We start from the raw sequence: 12932 nt of genomic DNA, 5'->3' as shown, positions 1-12932 counted from the left end.
TTAATATCATGGAGAAAAAAAAAAAAAACATCTCTCATCCTAGATCAATAGTGAATAAAACATGATTTATCAGCATTGCGCTAACCCCAGTTAACACGTTATCGCTGCACCTCAACACACACCAGTGAGCGGGTGTGCTTTTGCAGATAAACGCCGAAGAGCACTCATGCGTTTACATGACCTTATTATGTTTTATGCATGCAGGATTTATCTGTGTGGAAGCCATTTTATGTTTGGCAATTTGGAGATCCACTGATCTTTATCTTAACTTGATTGATCACACAAGAAATGACCTGTGCCATAGAAGACATAAACAAACTAAAGAAGTTGTGTGCCTGCTTGATGATCAATAAGATAGCCTTTAACGTTTTACTTTACCCAGTAAAGATTGGCCAGCGACTCATTTTGGAACCATAGTTTGGCAAACCCTGCTCTAAATTGAGTGGTAAAAATATCAATTTATCTATGTCTTGTCAATAAGTCACAGCGCTGCTTTGCATACAAAAGGCTTGATTTGCACGCATTCCCGCTGTGTTTTTGACTGGCAGGTGTGCTCGTTGCCTCGGGCGAAATGCTGTTGAATGGTAGACTGCATGCTCCAGTAACATTTCTTTGTCCACAGGGTTGTAGACACAACCTGCACATCTCCTGCCTCGGCTGAACATGAGGCAGCAGGGCAGTGACGTGGACTACTAGCATAACATACATACATTATATTCCATTAAAAATGTAAAGAATCAGAGTTTTAGCTGCGAGGAACATTTTGTTTGTTTGTTTGCAGCATCGAGTCAAAGAGACAGTTGGTGTCTTAAGATCAAGATGTCATTCTAGATACTAGATACTTACAGTATGCTCTCTTTCTGCCACTATATTGATATTATTCAATGTTTCCTCATTAAAGTTGTTACGACCTAACATGAGAATGTGAAGCAAGATTAGGGCCACGCTGAAAAGGAAAAAAATGTAAGTTAGTTATGAAATGAAGTCGTAATAAGTGAAAAAAACTTGTAGAGTTGTAATGTAAAATATTGTTAAAGTTCTGAGAATAAAGTCGTAGTGTTAAATGTTGTCATTTTACAACAATATAGTCATTATGTTATGAGAGTGACATCTGAATCTTACACGAAAAAAGCAGTAATTACGAGATAAAGTTGTAATGTCAAATAAAGTTGTAATGTTACAAGAATAAAGTCACCAACAGACTCATAAAATATTTTCAGCTTTATTCTTGCTTTATTTTGACTTGATTCTGGCAATGTTTTGTCTTTTTCTCATTATTTTGCCCTTTTGTGGTGGTCCTTCATACAAGAGCAAAAAAGGAATTGACTTGACTTGAAGTGTTGTGTAATGTGCATTAGGGGGAACATTTGCAAATCATAAAAGTCATAAAGTAGGCGATATCGGTGATCGAAGGCTCCTGCCTTCCCACACATGCGCACGTGCGTGCACACACACACACACACACACGCGCGCGCGCGCACACACACACACACACACACACACGCACACACATGGTTTCATATTTCAGAGTGTAGATCGATAAACTATACAACCTAGGTTGGCACTTCCTCTTTGTGGCCTTTCTTTGCATTACGTCATCTTTGTTGATGGCCCTCTTCTGTCATTAAACTCCGAGTTTGTGTATGTGCAAGTGTGTTTTTGTGTGTGTATATGCCTGGGTAGTAGTATTGTGTGGACCTGGTTGTCTAAAGCACTTATCCTCTTGACCTGACTCCGTATCAGTGATGCTCTTACTGGGTGTCAAGTACCGAAAAGGCTACTCCTGGGCTTCCTGTGGGAGTTTGAGAGCTTGTGTTAGCCATTTATTATTATGTACTGTCCCTTAGTATTGAAAGAGACCATCTGATGCTGAGAGGCAGCCTTCCTTTGTCTATATAGTTCCATGACCTGCCATTTTGTAGTTTACTTTATTAATCCAAGTCCAGCTGGTCGGGGAACTGAGTGTCTTAATCTGGCAGGACATACTGTGTTTCCCCAAGTTTAAATTAGTTCTTTTCTTTGTTTATCCAAGATCTGGTGACCTATTGATTATCCTCAATCCATATACTATTGTGGTTTCTCACTAGGGTATTGATTTAAATAAACAAAACAAAAAAATCAATCATTTGAACACAGGTATATTTTTTTTACCCGAAACCTCTTGTGATGAACAAGCTCTTTGTTTGTTTGTCTTTCAGATATCTCCAGGATTGCCTACTACACAGGTGAGTGACCCCACCCCCCCCATTCCTGCCTAGTTTTATGTTCATTATCATACAGCTGCTTCAGGCTTGGGGGTGAGGTGACCACCAAAGATTCCCCCTGACGGAGAACAGAAGAGGTAATTTGTTTGCGGTGTTACTCAGAGGTCAATGCGCTGCGAATGGCTGTAATTAGAAAGTAGGTTCCTTTCTCGTCGACGAGTTCCTCCCCAAAAGACCAGCGGGTGCAAAACGAAGTGAACGGAGCAGTGGAGCATATTATTTATGTGCGCTGGCACCAAGTCTGTCCATCTGTGCTCTAATAACAAATTCATGTGTGCTGCCAAGCTAATGTGTATGACAAATTTCTAGGTGAAATTTTTATTTAATTTAATTTACTTTTTAAATTAGTTGCCAATAGAATATGTCATATATACGTTTGTCAGATTGAAGCAATGTAGCTTTAAAGGAAGCATGCATTTTGCTGTGTTTTAATAACATTCTTTTCAGTCAGTTAAATATTTTGGTTAAAATACTCTAATGATAAAGAATAAGCCTCCCTAGAATCAGCCTATTTTGAGGTGTGGTTCAGTCTCAAGCAAATGAACCACTGCTCATCCTGCCCCCTCTGGCTGAGAACAGTATTTGTTAATACGACGGCAGTGGCAGTGTTATGTAAATTAGCCCGCACTCTTATGTCACAATTCAGAAATGCAGAATGGATGGCTAACAGGCACATTTTTGGAAATAACCAGCTAACAAAAATTTACTCTGTTGTGTAGTTTCACACTTAATGGGTGGGCATGCACTTCGGAGATCCAACTATTTGTATACAATAGGGAAGCACCGATACCAGACTCGATACATCTGTACTCTGACTCGGAAAAGTGCTTCAATACAACTCCACCGATACCACTTTACCAGCCTACCGTGCAGGTGGACTAGGAGCCATGTCAGTCGTTTGGAGACTATAGGGTAAACACGGATGACCACACTTTGTCAACCATCTGCAAATTATGCTCTGCAAAATGGATGATAAACTAGTCCGCCGCCGTCTGGCTAGCACCCATTCGGACCCTAAACTGAGCTGTGAGGCAGAGCTGCTAACCAGTAGTCCACTACACTCTTTATTTTTTTACTTTCTCCATCCTAAAATGACAGGATTCGATCTCCAGCACACGGGAGGCTCTGACATGGATAAAAGTGGGAGGGAATAGTCATTGAACAGTGCAGTGATTTAGTGATTAGCATATTCCTCCTGCTCCTCCTCTCGCCTCTCTCCAGCTCCCCATTCAACTTTCACCCGTGCCGCATTTGTCCTCCTTTTCCTCTCATTCTTCCCCGAAACAATGGTCGCCTTCCCCGTTGTCCCTGCATCTCTGCTTCTGTCTCGCTCTTTCATTGCACGCCGTGGTCGCTAAACAAGAGGACGACTTTCCATTGGCTTCTCGCTAATTGTCTCTGGTTCGCTTTGACTGCACATCCACCAGCTTGGAAAAGTAGAATTTCTTTTGCTGTGAACCAGCATCGCAAGGGGGAGGTGAAAAGCTATCCAAATTCTCTCTTGAGTGACGTTCACGTCACACTTCCACGGCAACGGTGTAACTATGGAGCGCAGGCATGGAGCAGGAACGGCCCGATAACAAACAGCGTGTTTGTCGTCAGAAAAAGGGGGCCGCTGCGGGGGGTGGCGATGAAGAGAACTTTCTGGACTCTGAGGATCTCAGGCAAAGGACTCAAATGTGACATTGTCGGAATTCCCACCTTTTAAAGGATTTGCTCTGTTATACCGCTGAATTTGGTGGATCTAGTTTGTTCGTTTACATCACCCTCGTCTGGGACGAGGTGCGGCGTCATGCGTGTTTGTGAGGCTGCCAGCTGCCTGTCTGTGCTCAGCGGAGATGGACACAGGCATAGACTGACATGTGTTTCCATGGCGACGAGCGGCTGTAGCCCCTTTCCCTTATGTTGGAGCAGAGGTACGGCTAGAATCTCCCTAATAGGGGGACTCGACTACAGCGAACCCCACCTACTCGCTGTTCACTATTCACAGATTTGCATTTTTTGTGCTTTTTCTGAAACGGCAAAGCCCTGTCTATCAGGAAAGTACTACATTGATGCCAAGGAAGTATTGTACATCTCCACTGAGAGACAACCTTTGTATGTCGGAGCTGCGGTTAGCCAGGGTTGTTAGTGCAAGAAGTCTTCGCTGCACATTCACTGCATTTTTTCCGAATCAAATAATCTGTAAGCCATTTAATTTTCAGAGTAATATTGTAAGAGTTTGAAACAATATTCAACTGTTTTGGGATCATAGTTTGTGCTAAATTTACAGTTTAAAGTCATAGGCAATTATAAACATTTTAGGGAGGGTGTCAATTGTTGTGAGTGTGTGTGTGTGTTTTGTTCTTTTTCTGTGGAACCAAGCCTCAGCTTTTTGGTGAAAAACACCCCTATTTGTGGCTCTGGACATATTTTTGTGCTATTTAACAGCCTAAGATGCCACAACATGGCGCCAAAGCCCTGGCCAATAGGGAAGTAGTAGTTGGTGTCAAAGAAGTATGTTAAAGTAATGTATCTCGACTGAGAGACTAAGATCTTTGTATATTTGGGAAGAAGCTAAGTTAGCCGCGGGTTACTTACAAGAAGTTATGGAGAGTCTTCACCGAATATGCATGTTTTTAATATTAACAATTAATATTTTTGGCAACATACAGGTCACCCTGCATTTCTGTGCATTAAAAAAAAATCATATCGTCTATGAACCATTTGTTTTCAAGGATAATGTTTTAAGATTGATTGAATGATTTTGAAGTGTTTTGGCATCATGCAGATATGATCACTATGTGTATGTGTTCAATTTTCCTCCACAAAAATACATCCAACACAAGTCAAAGCACACGCATGACGACAGGAGCCATTCCCAGATGAGTTTAATTCCAGGAAGTGTGTCAATGTCAGGAACAATAACCGCCTGTGGTCCATTGTCTTGCTTCGGTTGTAGAATGGATGAGCCTTGACCTGGTACAAATAATCTTAACGTGGGAAATATTTTTTTTGTTTTCCAGAATATGACAGACACCTAGCGGCAGCGGTGTCAGCAGGGAAGACCATGGCGACGCCCTACATGGACCCCAACCTCAATCACGCCCTGCTGGACGGTGGCGCCAAGTCGCGGCTCAGTGCCGGAGGGTCGGACCGTACCGCTGCCGGATCCGTGGACAGGGTCCTGAAGGTCTTCCACCAATTCGAAACCAACACGGAACTAAGCAGCTGGTCATCTAACATCCGATACGGGGATGCTACCGATATCCGGGTAAGATTCCAACTATCTGCGAGTTAATGATCGGAACCCTAACCCCCAAGGCTTGCCCCATTCGTCACAGCTCTGCTGGATAATTGTGGCGTTTCCTTTGCCTTATCCAGATGGTACAAGGTCCTATTTCCAGTACCTGGGTTACCACGTGTGCCGAACAGACACCAAATGTGTGACATACATTTCAATATTATGTTAATTATATATTTATATTTTATTTTAAAATTCTATACAAATCAATTGAATAAAAATAGCAAGTATGGCAGGACCTTCTGGTGGCATTTGACTACCTATTCTAAAACCGTGTTCGGTTCGTAATCTCAAAATGTCCGGACCATTTTAAACTGAGGACCCCCGAACTACAAACTACACCACTCAAATAGTTAGCGGTCTCCCTCTATATGTGGGTCAAACCACCCCCACCCATACCCAGTTTTTACATGGCAACACACATGCTCCTTTGAGCATTAATGTGTGTCATGTGATGTCTGGCAGCTTGTTTGGGTGTGAGCGTCATCTTAAATTTGTTGAAGTCAGACACAGGCATGCATAAAGTGATGCACTATGTGAGCCCGCTGTACTGTAGCCTCAATGCTATTAGTTTAATCCAGCTATTTTAAGTATATTATGATATTATTACTATTTTTTGTCCACAGGGAATCATCCAGAAGATACTGGACATCCACAAGGTGCGCTGGACGTGGTGCTTCGGCCTGCGTCTCAGCAGCAGCGGCCAACCCAGAGACCAAGTGCACTGGCTTCACCCCGACATGGGCGTGTCGCATGTCCGCGAGAAATACGAACAGGCGCGCCCCAACGAGGAGTGGAGGTGAGTGAGTTTTGAGGTTGAGATTTTAGTTAATGCCAAGTTAAGAAGTTCCTTTTACACAATGCAGTTTAAAGATTCATCTGCCGCCTCTCTTTGTGGATGAGGAAAGGATGTCATGTCATTTATATTTTAAACCAAGTAGAGGGAGATGGAAAGGATAATTGGTAGGAAGTGGAGCTGTTTTACATGATAGCACAGTAAAGGAAACAGAATAGCCCTACCTTATGATAAACAAAAAAAATCCCATTTATAAACACACTTGTCCTGAATCTTGGGACTATGAGGTGGACATGCTAACCACTTCTTCACCATGCTGCCCTGAAAGAAAAACTCCTCAAAATAAGTCATGATCTTACGTTACAGTCTGACAAAGCCACAGCTAGCTTCCTTTAGCAGTGTGCCCGTAGCGAATGGAAAAGCAGCAGGAGTGATTTACCGGAGACGCCTCATGAAGAATCCAGCGGGCCTCGTCTGTTGTGCGATGAATTGAAAGGCTCGTGGATCACTTTTATTGTGGTGGTCGACGCTAATGCCATTGTACGTTTAGGACCTTTTGCACAGTGGACTTATAAGGAGTGAAGGAAGCAGATGTCACCTTTGTCTGACTAAGTCAACAACTCTTTTCTCCTTGTGTGATGATGTAACCCTTTTTCTCACTTTTTCATACCTTCTGATTTGCTTTTAGAATTGCATGACGGGCCAGATCAAATGCTCAAAAGGCCCACGGTCTGTAGGATGCCCACCCCTTCTCTAAACAATCACATTTCCTCTCTGCAGGTACGAACTGAGGATCCGATACCTTCCAAAAGGCTTCGTTCAGCACTTTACAGAAGACAAACCTACACTCAATTTCTTCTACCACCAGGTACACACACGCATAAACATTTCATCTTTCAACATGAGACATATGGTGCTGCTTGCAGAGTGTGTGTTTGCCTAGAAGTCATGTAGGTCAGTAGGACTGTTTGTGTTTCTCAGAGTGCCATTTGTTGCTCGGCAATATAAATATGTCAGTGTCTTTAAATAAACATATGTGTTTGTTGCTTACGTGTGTCATTTGGCACCCAGGTGAAAAATGACTACATGGCACAGATCGGGGATCAAGTAGAGCAAGATGTTGCCCTTAAACTGGGCTGCCTGGAGATCAGGTGAGACGCACGCCGAGTACTGAACTGGTAATTAACTATTAATTATTCATATAATGACAATAATAACAATACATGCCCGATAAAAAAAGATGTGCCTTTGTTTCTGATTTGTTTTTCTCCACAGGTTAAAATTATGATTCTAAGATATAATAGTTTTATTTAATTTATTTATGTAATTAAGTAATGTAATTTAATAATTTAATATCTTAAATTATAAAGTGGTACACCTATATAGTAATTTGTTGCTATCGTATAAAGCACATATGTCAATGTTTTTTTTTTTTTTTTTTTTAAGAAGAAAACAATTTGTTATTGCATCTTCACTTTTTTTAAAAAAAACCCAAAACACAAGAAAAATGAAACATTTTCGTGTTTTTGACAATGATATATTCTGGATAAAAACTGAAAACTGTTCAAACTTTGGAGGTACTGTACCTGCTTTTCTAGATGATTGTTATGAAAAATAATAACCGTCATAATTTGTTGCTGTCCTACAAAAGCAGGTAACTATCACCAAATGTTAATTTTTGTTGTATTTTTACCTGAGAAAAACATTTGAATCTAAAACACAAAGCCAAGCGTGTATTCTTGTTGTATTGGCTGAAATAAATATATATAATAAAAATTCTTTTTGCTATGTATTGAAAAGAATCTCCAAATGTTGATTTGGGGATTTTGGGTTTGTATCCAAAACGCAACAAATACAAACCCCTGTATGAAGCAGTGCATTGGATACAACCATCACTATATTAATCACTTGATTTAAACGACTGTGTTCGTATAGTTGGATGCAGTTCTTGTATTGGATTCCACCAGAATGTGCAGGTGTAATTTATTTCCCTCGGGACCAGTAACGGATCAGGAGCAACGATCCTGCTGTTTTGGGAGGATGATTTAATGTTAACACAGATGTGTTCTGCTCTGATTTCAAGGAGGTTCTTTAAAGAGATGAGAGGAAATGCCCTGGACAAGAAGTCTAACTACGAGCTACTAGAGTAAGTACTTCAGGATTCTCATTTTGAGGCCAACAGCGATCCTCCATCAGCTTCTTTCTCTTGTTACCATGTTTTGCAACTCAGCCAGGTCTAGAGCCGTACATTTAATGTTTATTCACGTTCAATATGGCAATTACTCATGATGGCAAAGCTACTTCATGCTGCATGTGGCAATCTATTGGCTGTTAGACCGCGAGCGCTAACAAACTGGGTGCCTTAACGAGACTGCTTGGCTCCGATTCTAATGAGCTACCCGATTCCGCTGTAGTCTATTCTTTCAAGTCTCACAGCCTAATGAGCTCGCCAATGAACTGAGAAAGAATGTCCAGTTGTTATGTATCCTGCTTCCTGCTCGTCTCATTTTTGGTCTTCTTTGCAATCAATTCTTTGCAATCTTGTTTATTTTGTCTCCGTCTGTCCCTCGTCCCTGAAAAGATGTCAGCTTTTCACCAAGCAGATCTTTAGGGGGAAGTAATGCAGGCCTCTGACAGTTGGCCCATTTGAACATTCTCTAGTTTATCAAAAATTCTCAAAGCCAAAGATTATTTTTTATTTTTTTTAAAGCTAAAGCCACAACAAGTATCTGATCATACAGGGGAACATCTTAAGTCAAACGCAATCCTTCTGTGATGCTGGTTGACGTCCAAGTTGATCCCATGAAAAAAAGAAAATCCCAACCTTATTTGTATTCAGGCTCAAACTGTCACCCACATAAAATGTTTACTAATTGTACAAGCAATGTTTTAAGTAACATTTTAGCATTCCCCACTAATGCAAGTAAAATGTCACTGTATGTAAGATTAAATAAAAGTAAAGAAAAGACTAAACTTACTCTTTGAAACCTCAGTAAAATGTACCATTTGTTGGCAAGATTCTATGGTCATTTTCATGCTAGTCATTATCCGTTATACTAACAGCTAGATGCTATTTACGACAGAGTTCTGTTCCTCAATATCATAAAAGAATATAGAGAAGTTAACCACTGTGTAATGACATGATAAAACATAAAGTAAAACTACTCACCTTTTGATGCATAAGAGACACATAAGGGACAATAAAAATATTCATTTTTTTGGCAAGCTTCTCTCATTTTCATAATAGTCATTATCCATTATGCAAACAGCTACATGCTATTTACATGCAAAATTGACTTGTTTAAAGTTGATAAATAATTAATTGTGCTGCCCATATTGTACTGAGCTACTAGTCTCTCCTATATTATACTAAGTTCTATTTCACATTCTATTGTTAACACAAATTTTCACTGTGACAAAAGACAAAAAAAATATATAAAAATCCCAATTAGTTCTGTACGACTTTAAACTGTTTAGTGAACGAGTCAGCTTCATCACTTTCTGCTTCCCACTGTCCACTTCCCACTTTTACTTATGCAGCTGAGCTCAGATCAGATCGCGACATTTAACATTCCTGCAAGTATTTACAGTATTCTAAGCATTCAACCCCTCTCTTCTGTTGTCTTATCCTCTCTGTACAGGAAGGATGTTGGTTTGAGGCGTTTTTTCCCCAAAGACCTGCTGGATTCAGTTAAGGTGAGAAGAAACCATGAAATGAATGCTCTGCACAGTGGCGGTTCACTAATTATGAATTCACCTATTCCCATTTTTTTCCCTGTGGAACCTATTTGCGGCTATTTACTCCAAAACAGTTTTCGCAGTTTTTGTGCTCTTTCTGAAACTCCCCAAGATGGCGCCAAAGCCATGTCTAATAAGAAAGTAGTAGTGTATTGATGTCAAGAAACATTGTTCAAGTGATAAACCTAGACTTGAGAGACCTTGTCGAGGAGCTAACTTTAGCCGGGGTTGTTAACGGAATGTTCAAATGCGCTTCGGGTGCATTAAAAACAATAACATTTTGTTATTTATTTTGAAGGGTAATGTAAGATTAGTGATATTAAAGTGTTTGGGATAATAGTTTGTGGTGTATTTATGCAACACTTAACATTTTTAGGGGGACTATAATTGTGTTCTTTTTCTATTTTATGGTAGGGCATGCTTTACTCCACTTGTATTAGTTTTGTTCCTATTCCTCCGTCAACAAATTAAAAGCATGCCGATTTATAGGCATGGTTAATGAAATTTAATATTCGCAGCGGGGGTGTCCAAACTCAAGTAAAGGTACCCATTCGTTGTCTTGCTGCTTGTTTTTATTGACCTGCAGCATGTAAAAAAAATAAAATAAATGAAATCCGGACACCCATTTATAATCAATATCATGTTCCGTGTTTGTTCACTGTTTTCATTGCAACCTTTAATCTAATAAATGTTACTTTAGATTCATTTTCTTACATTTGGAAATTGGCTGGATTGAGGCCATAATGAGCAGTGTAAGTGATAAATTTACGGCACACTTTTATGGGGAGGGTGTGTTGAAGAAAGGCCAAGTGACCTCAAAAGGTCCTGATGTCGCCAGGCGGCGGGGAGACAGATGCTCTGCAGAGGGGAGCACCACCGCTCGTGCGCAACCCCCGGGGTCACGGTTAAACCCACTTTCTCTTTCTAACAATGAGGAGGGAAGGGGGGGAGTGCGCGCCTCCTTTTCCCGTCTCCCTATCAAGCCCAGCTGAACCCCCCAACTCCCTGCCCTTCCCATCAGTTGCCCAATTCTTTACCTCCTCTTCACAAACATGGCAACATAAAGCCCGCCTCCCTTCCTTGAGGCACCCACACGTGCAGTCAAACATCCATAAATTGTCTGATTAGAGTTGAATGCAGATGTCTGGGTGGGTCTCGTATTTTCACAGTATTTGAATTGTTTGGGCTGGACCCGAATAACACGCATCTGTTATATACATGACAAGTGCATTATAAACTGTATCTCTCTTAGACAATGCTGACATGTAGACGTTATTTGAAAAAGTGGATTTTCTTATGTGGGTCATACCCAAACCGATTTTGTCATTTTTTGTTGATGATGAATGACTTGTTGGTTATTTGTGGGTGCCATTGAAAATTTTATGTAACCCTCCTTTTATGTTGCGGACCAAATTGACCTGTTTAGATTGCTTTATTTTCTTTTTATTATATACTTTCCATATTGTGTTTGGATTTACATGGCATATTAACTATATTGAGAGTGACATAAGGGGCAAATTTAACATAAACATACAGTGTGTTTTATCTTCATTTTATGTATTACACTATTGGGGAATGAAAGATGATAATGTCAAAGTCCTTAACGTTGAATTATAACTTTTCCAGTAGTAACAAAACATACTGTATATATATTTTAAAAAATTAATGTTAAAGGTATTGTTGGTGTACCAAAGAAACAAACACAACATGAGTTTGTTAATAGCAACCAGTTCAATATCTGGTTCTACGATTTCTTTTTTACACTTTAAAAATGCCAAGTAAAAAGCAAAACAATTAATCTTTTATAAACTCCCATGAGATTTACTCACGTCTTACGCGATGGTCTGAAAACCAGTTTTTGTTCGACTTTTGAGACATTTTTCCGTCAAACTCAAATGTTCAACTAATACACACACGTGTAGATACGACGTGTGTGACACAGCTGTCAGTTGCGTGGCCATCTTTAGAAGGGTGAAAGGGAATGGGAGTCATTTAATGGGATTATTCTCTCAATGGACTCCACTTGATTCACACACACACACACACACACGCATGCATGCACGCACACACGCGTGCATAGACCTAAGAAAACAGATGGCTACGGTAGTAAAGGGTGACTGATGTCAGGGTTGGTCAAAGCCTTCTAAAGAGTCCATTCATGCTGACAGGTTAGCCGGCAGGTTTAGTAAAAACTACAACCCAAAAACTTTTGTGGCATTATAGAGACAGTTTTAATGACAATGAATACTTGTGTGTGCCTCCAGAGGGCCCTAGTGTACGCTGCTCGAAAAAGGAGACACTTCCCGTGTGAGTGTGGTGACGATATACCTATATATTCATCTTCATGTCCCTCTCAGAAGCAGTGTTGTCATGGGCTCAGACAGCACGGTGATAGAGGTCGTGATAATGCTGCTTAAGGTGATTCCTCTCAAGAAGGGTGGAGACTCAGGGGTGTTTTGTTTTTTTTAACACAGCAAATTAAACAAGAAGATTCCAGTTGCCTCAATTCAACCTTTGCGACTTACCATGAGAATCTACAGAGACATAAAGTAAAAACGAAATTTTTCAAACACATTGGTATTTTTTTTATTGATGTTGTGACAATAAGTTACACGTGACCTAGGCAATTATGCTTTTATGCTAATAACATGAACTGTATGTGTGTCAAAAACATCTGGATCAGAAAGGTTATGAATCAAATCTTTATGTATTGTACGCAAGTCATGGTAGTTTCATAGAATAATATGTTGCCTATAAGGTATGGGGTGTATGTGTTTTTTTTTCCCTGAAGTGATGAAGTAGAAATGGCACAATAATGTTCCTGGATGGATTTTCTGTCGATCACTGCCCA

The 12932-nt window shown here is 40.3% G+C and overlaps 1 protein-coding gene across 10 annotated transcripts in view; it reads left to right on the top strand.

The window, feature by feature from the left end:
• The window catches only part of ptk2aa (protein tyrosine kinase 2aa), a 44452-nt gene that overhangs the window by 12614 nt on the left and 18906 nt on the right, over positions 1-12932 (top strand). For 8 of the 10 annotated variants that reach the window (XM_061665382.1, XM_061665380.1, XM_061665381.1 and 5 more), the window contains exons 2-8: positions 2199-2225; positions 5270-5517; positions 6174-6346; positions 7124-7211; positions 7415-7494; positions 8427-8489; positions 9985-10039. In XM_061665382.1, coding sequence (XP_061521366.1) covers positions 5314-5517; positions 6174-6346; positions 7124-7211; positions 7415-7494; positions 8427-8489; positions 9985-10039 — 663 coding nt within the window. In that variant the 5' untranslated portion in view covers positions 2199-2225; positions 5270-5313. Of the gene's footprint in view, positions 1-2198; positions 2226-2254; positions 2342-5269; positions 5518-6173; positions 6347-7123; positions 7212-7414; positions 7495-8426; positions 8490-9984; positions 10040-12932 lie in introns of those variants that run through there. The other 2 variants (XM_061665383.1, XM_061665375.1) reach the window with 2 other exon arrangements.

This window comes from Phycodurus eques, chromosome 20 (genome assembly GCF_024500275.1).
Source record: "Phycodurus eques isolate BA_2022a chromosome 20, UOR_Pequ_1.1, whole genome shotgun sequence".
In the NCBI taxonomy this organism is placed as follows: Eukaryota; Metazoa; Chordata; class Actinopteri; order Syngnathiformes; family Syngnathidae; genus Phycodurus; species Phycodurus eques.
This window is presented reverse-complemented; position numbering and strand designations above follow the sequence as displayed.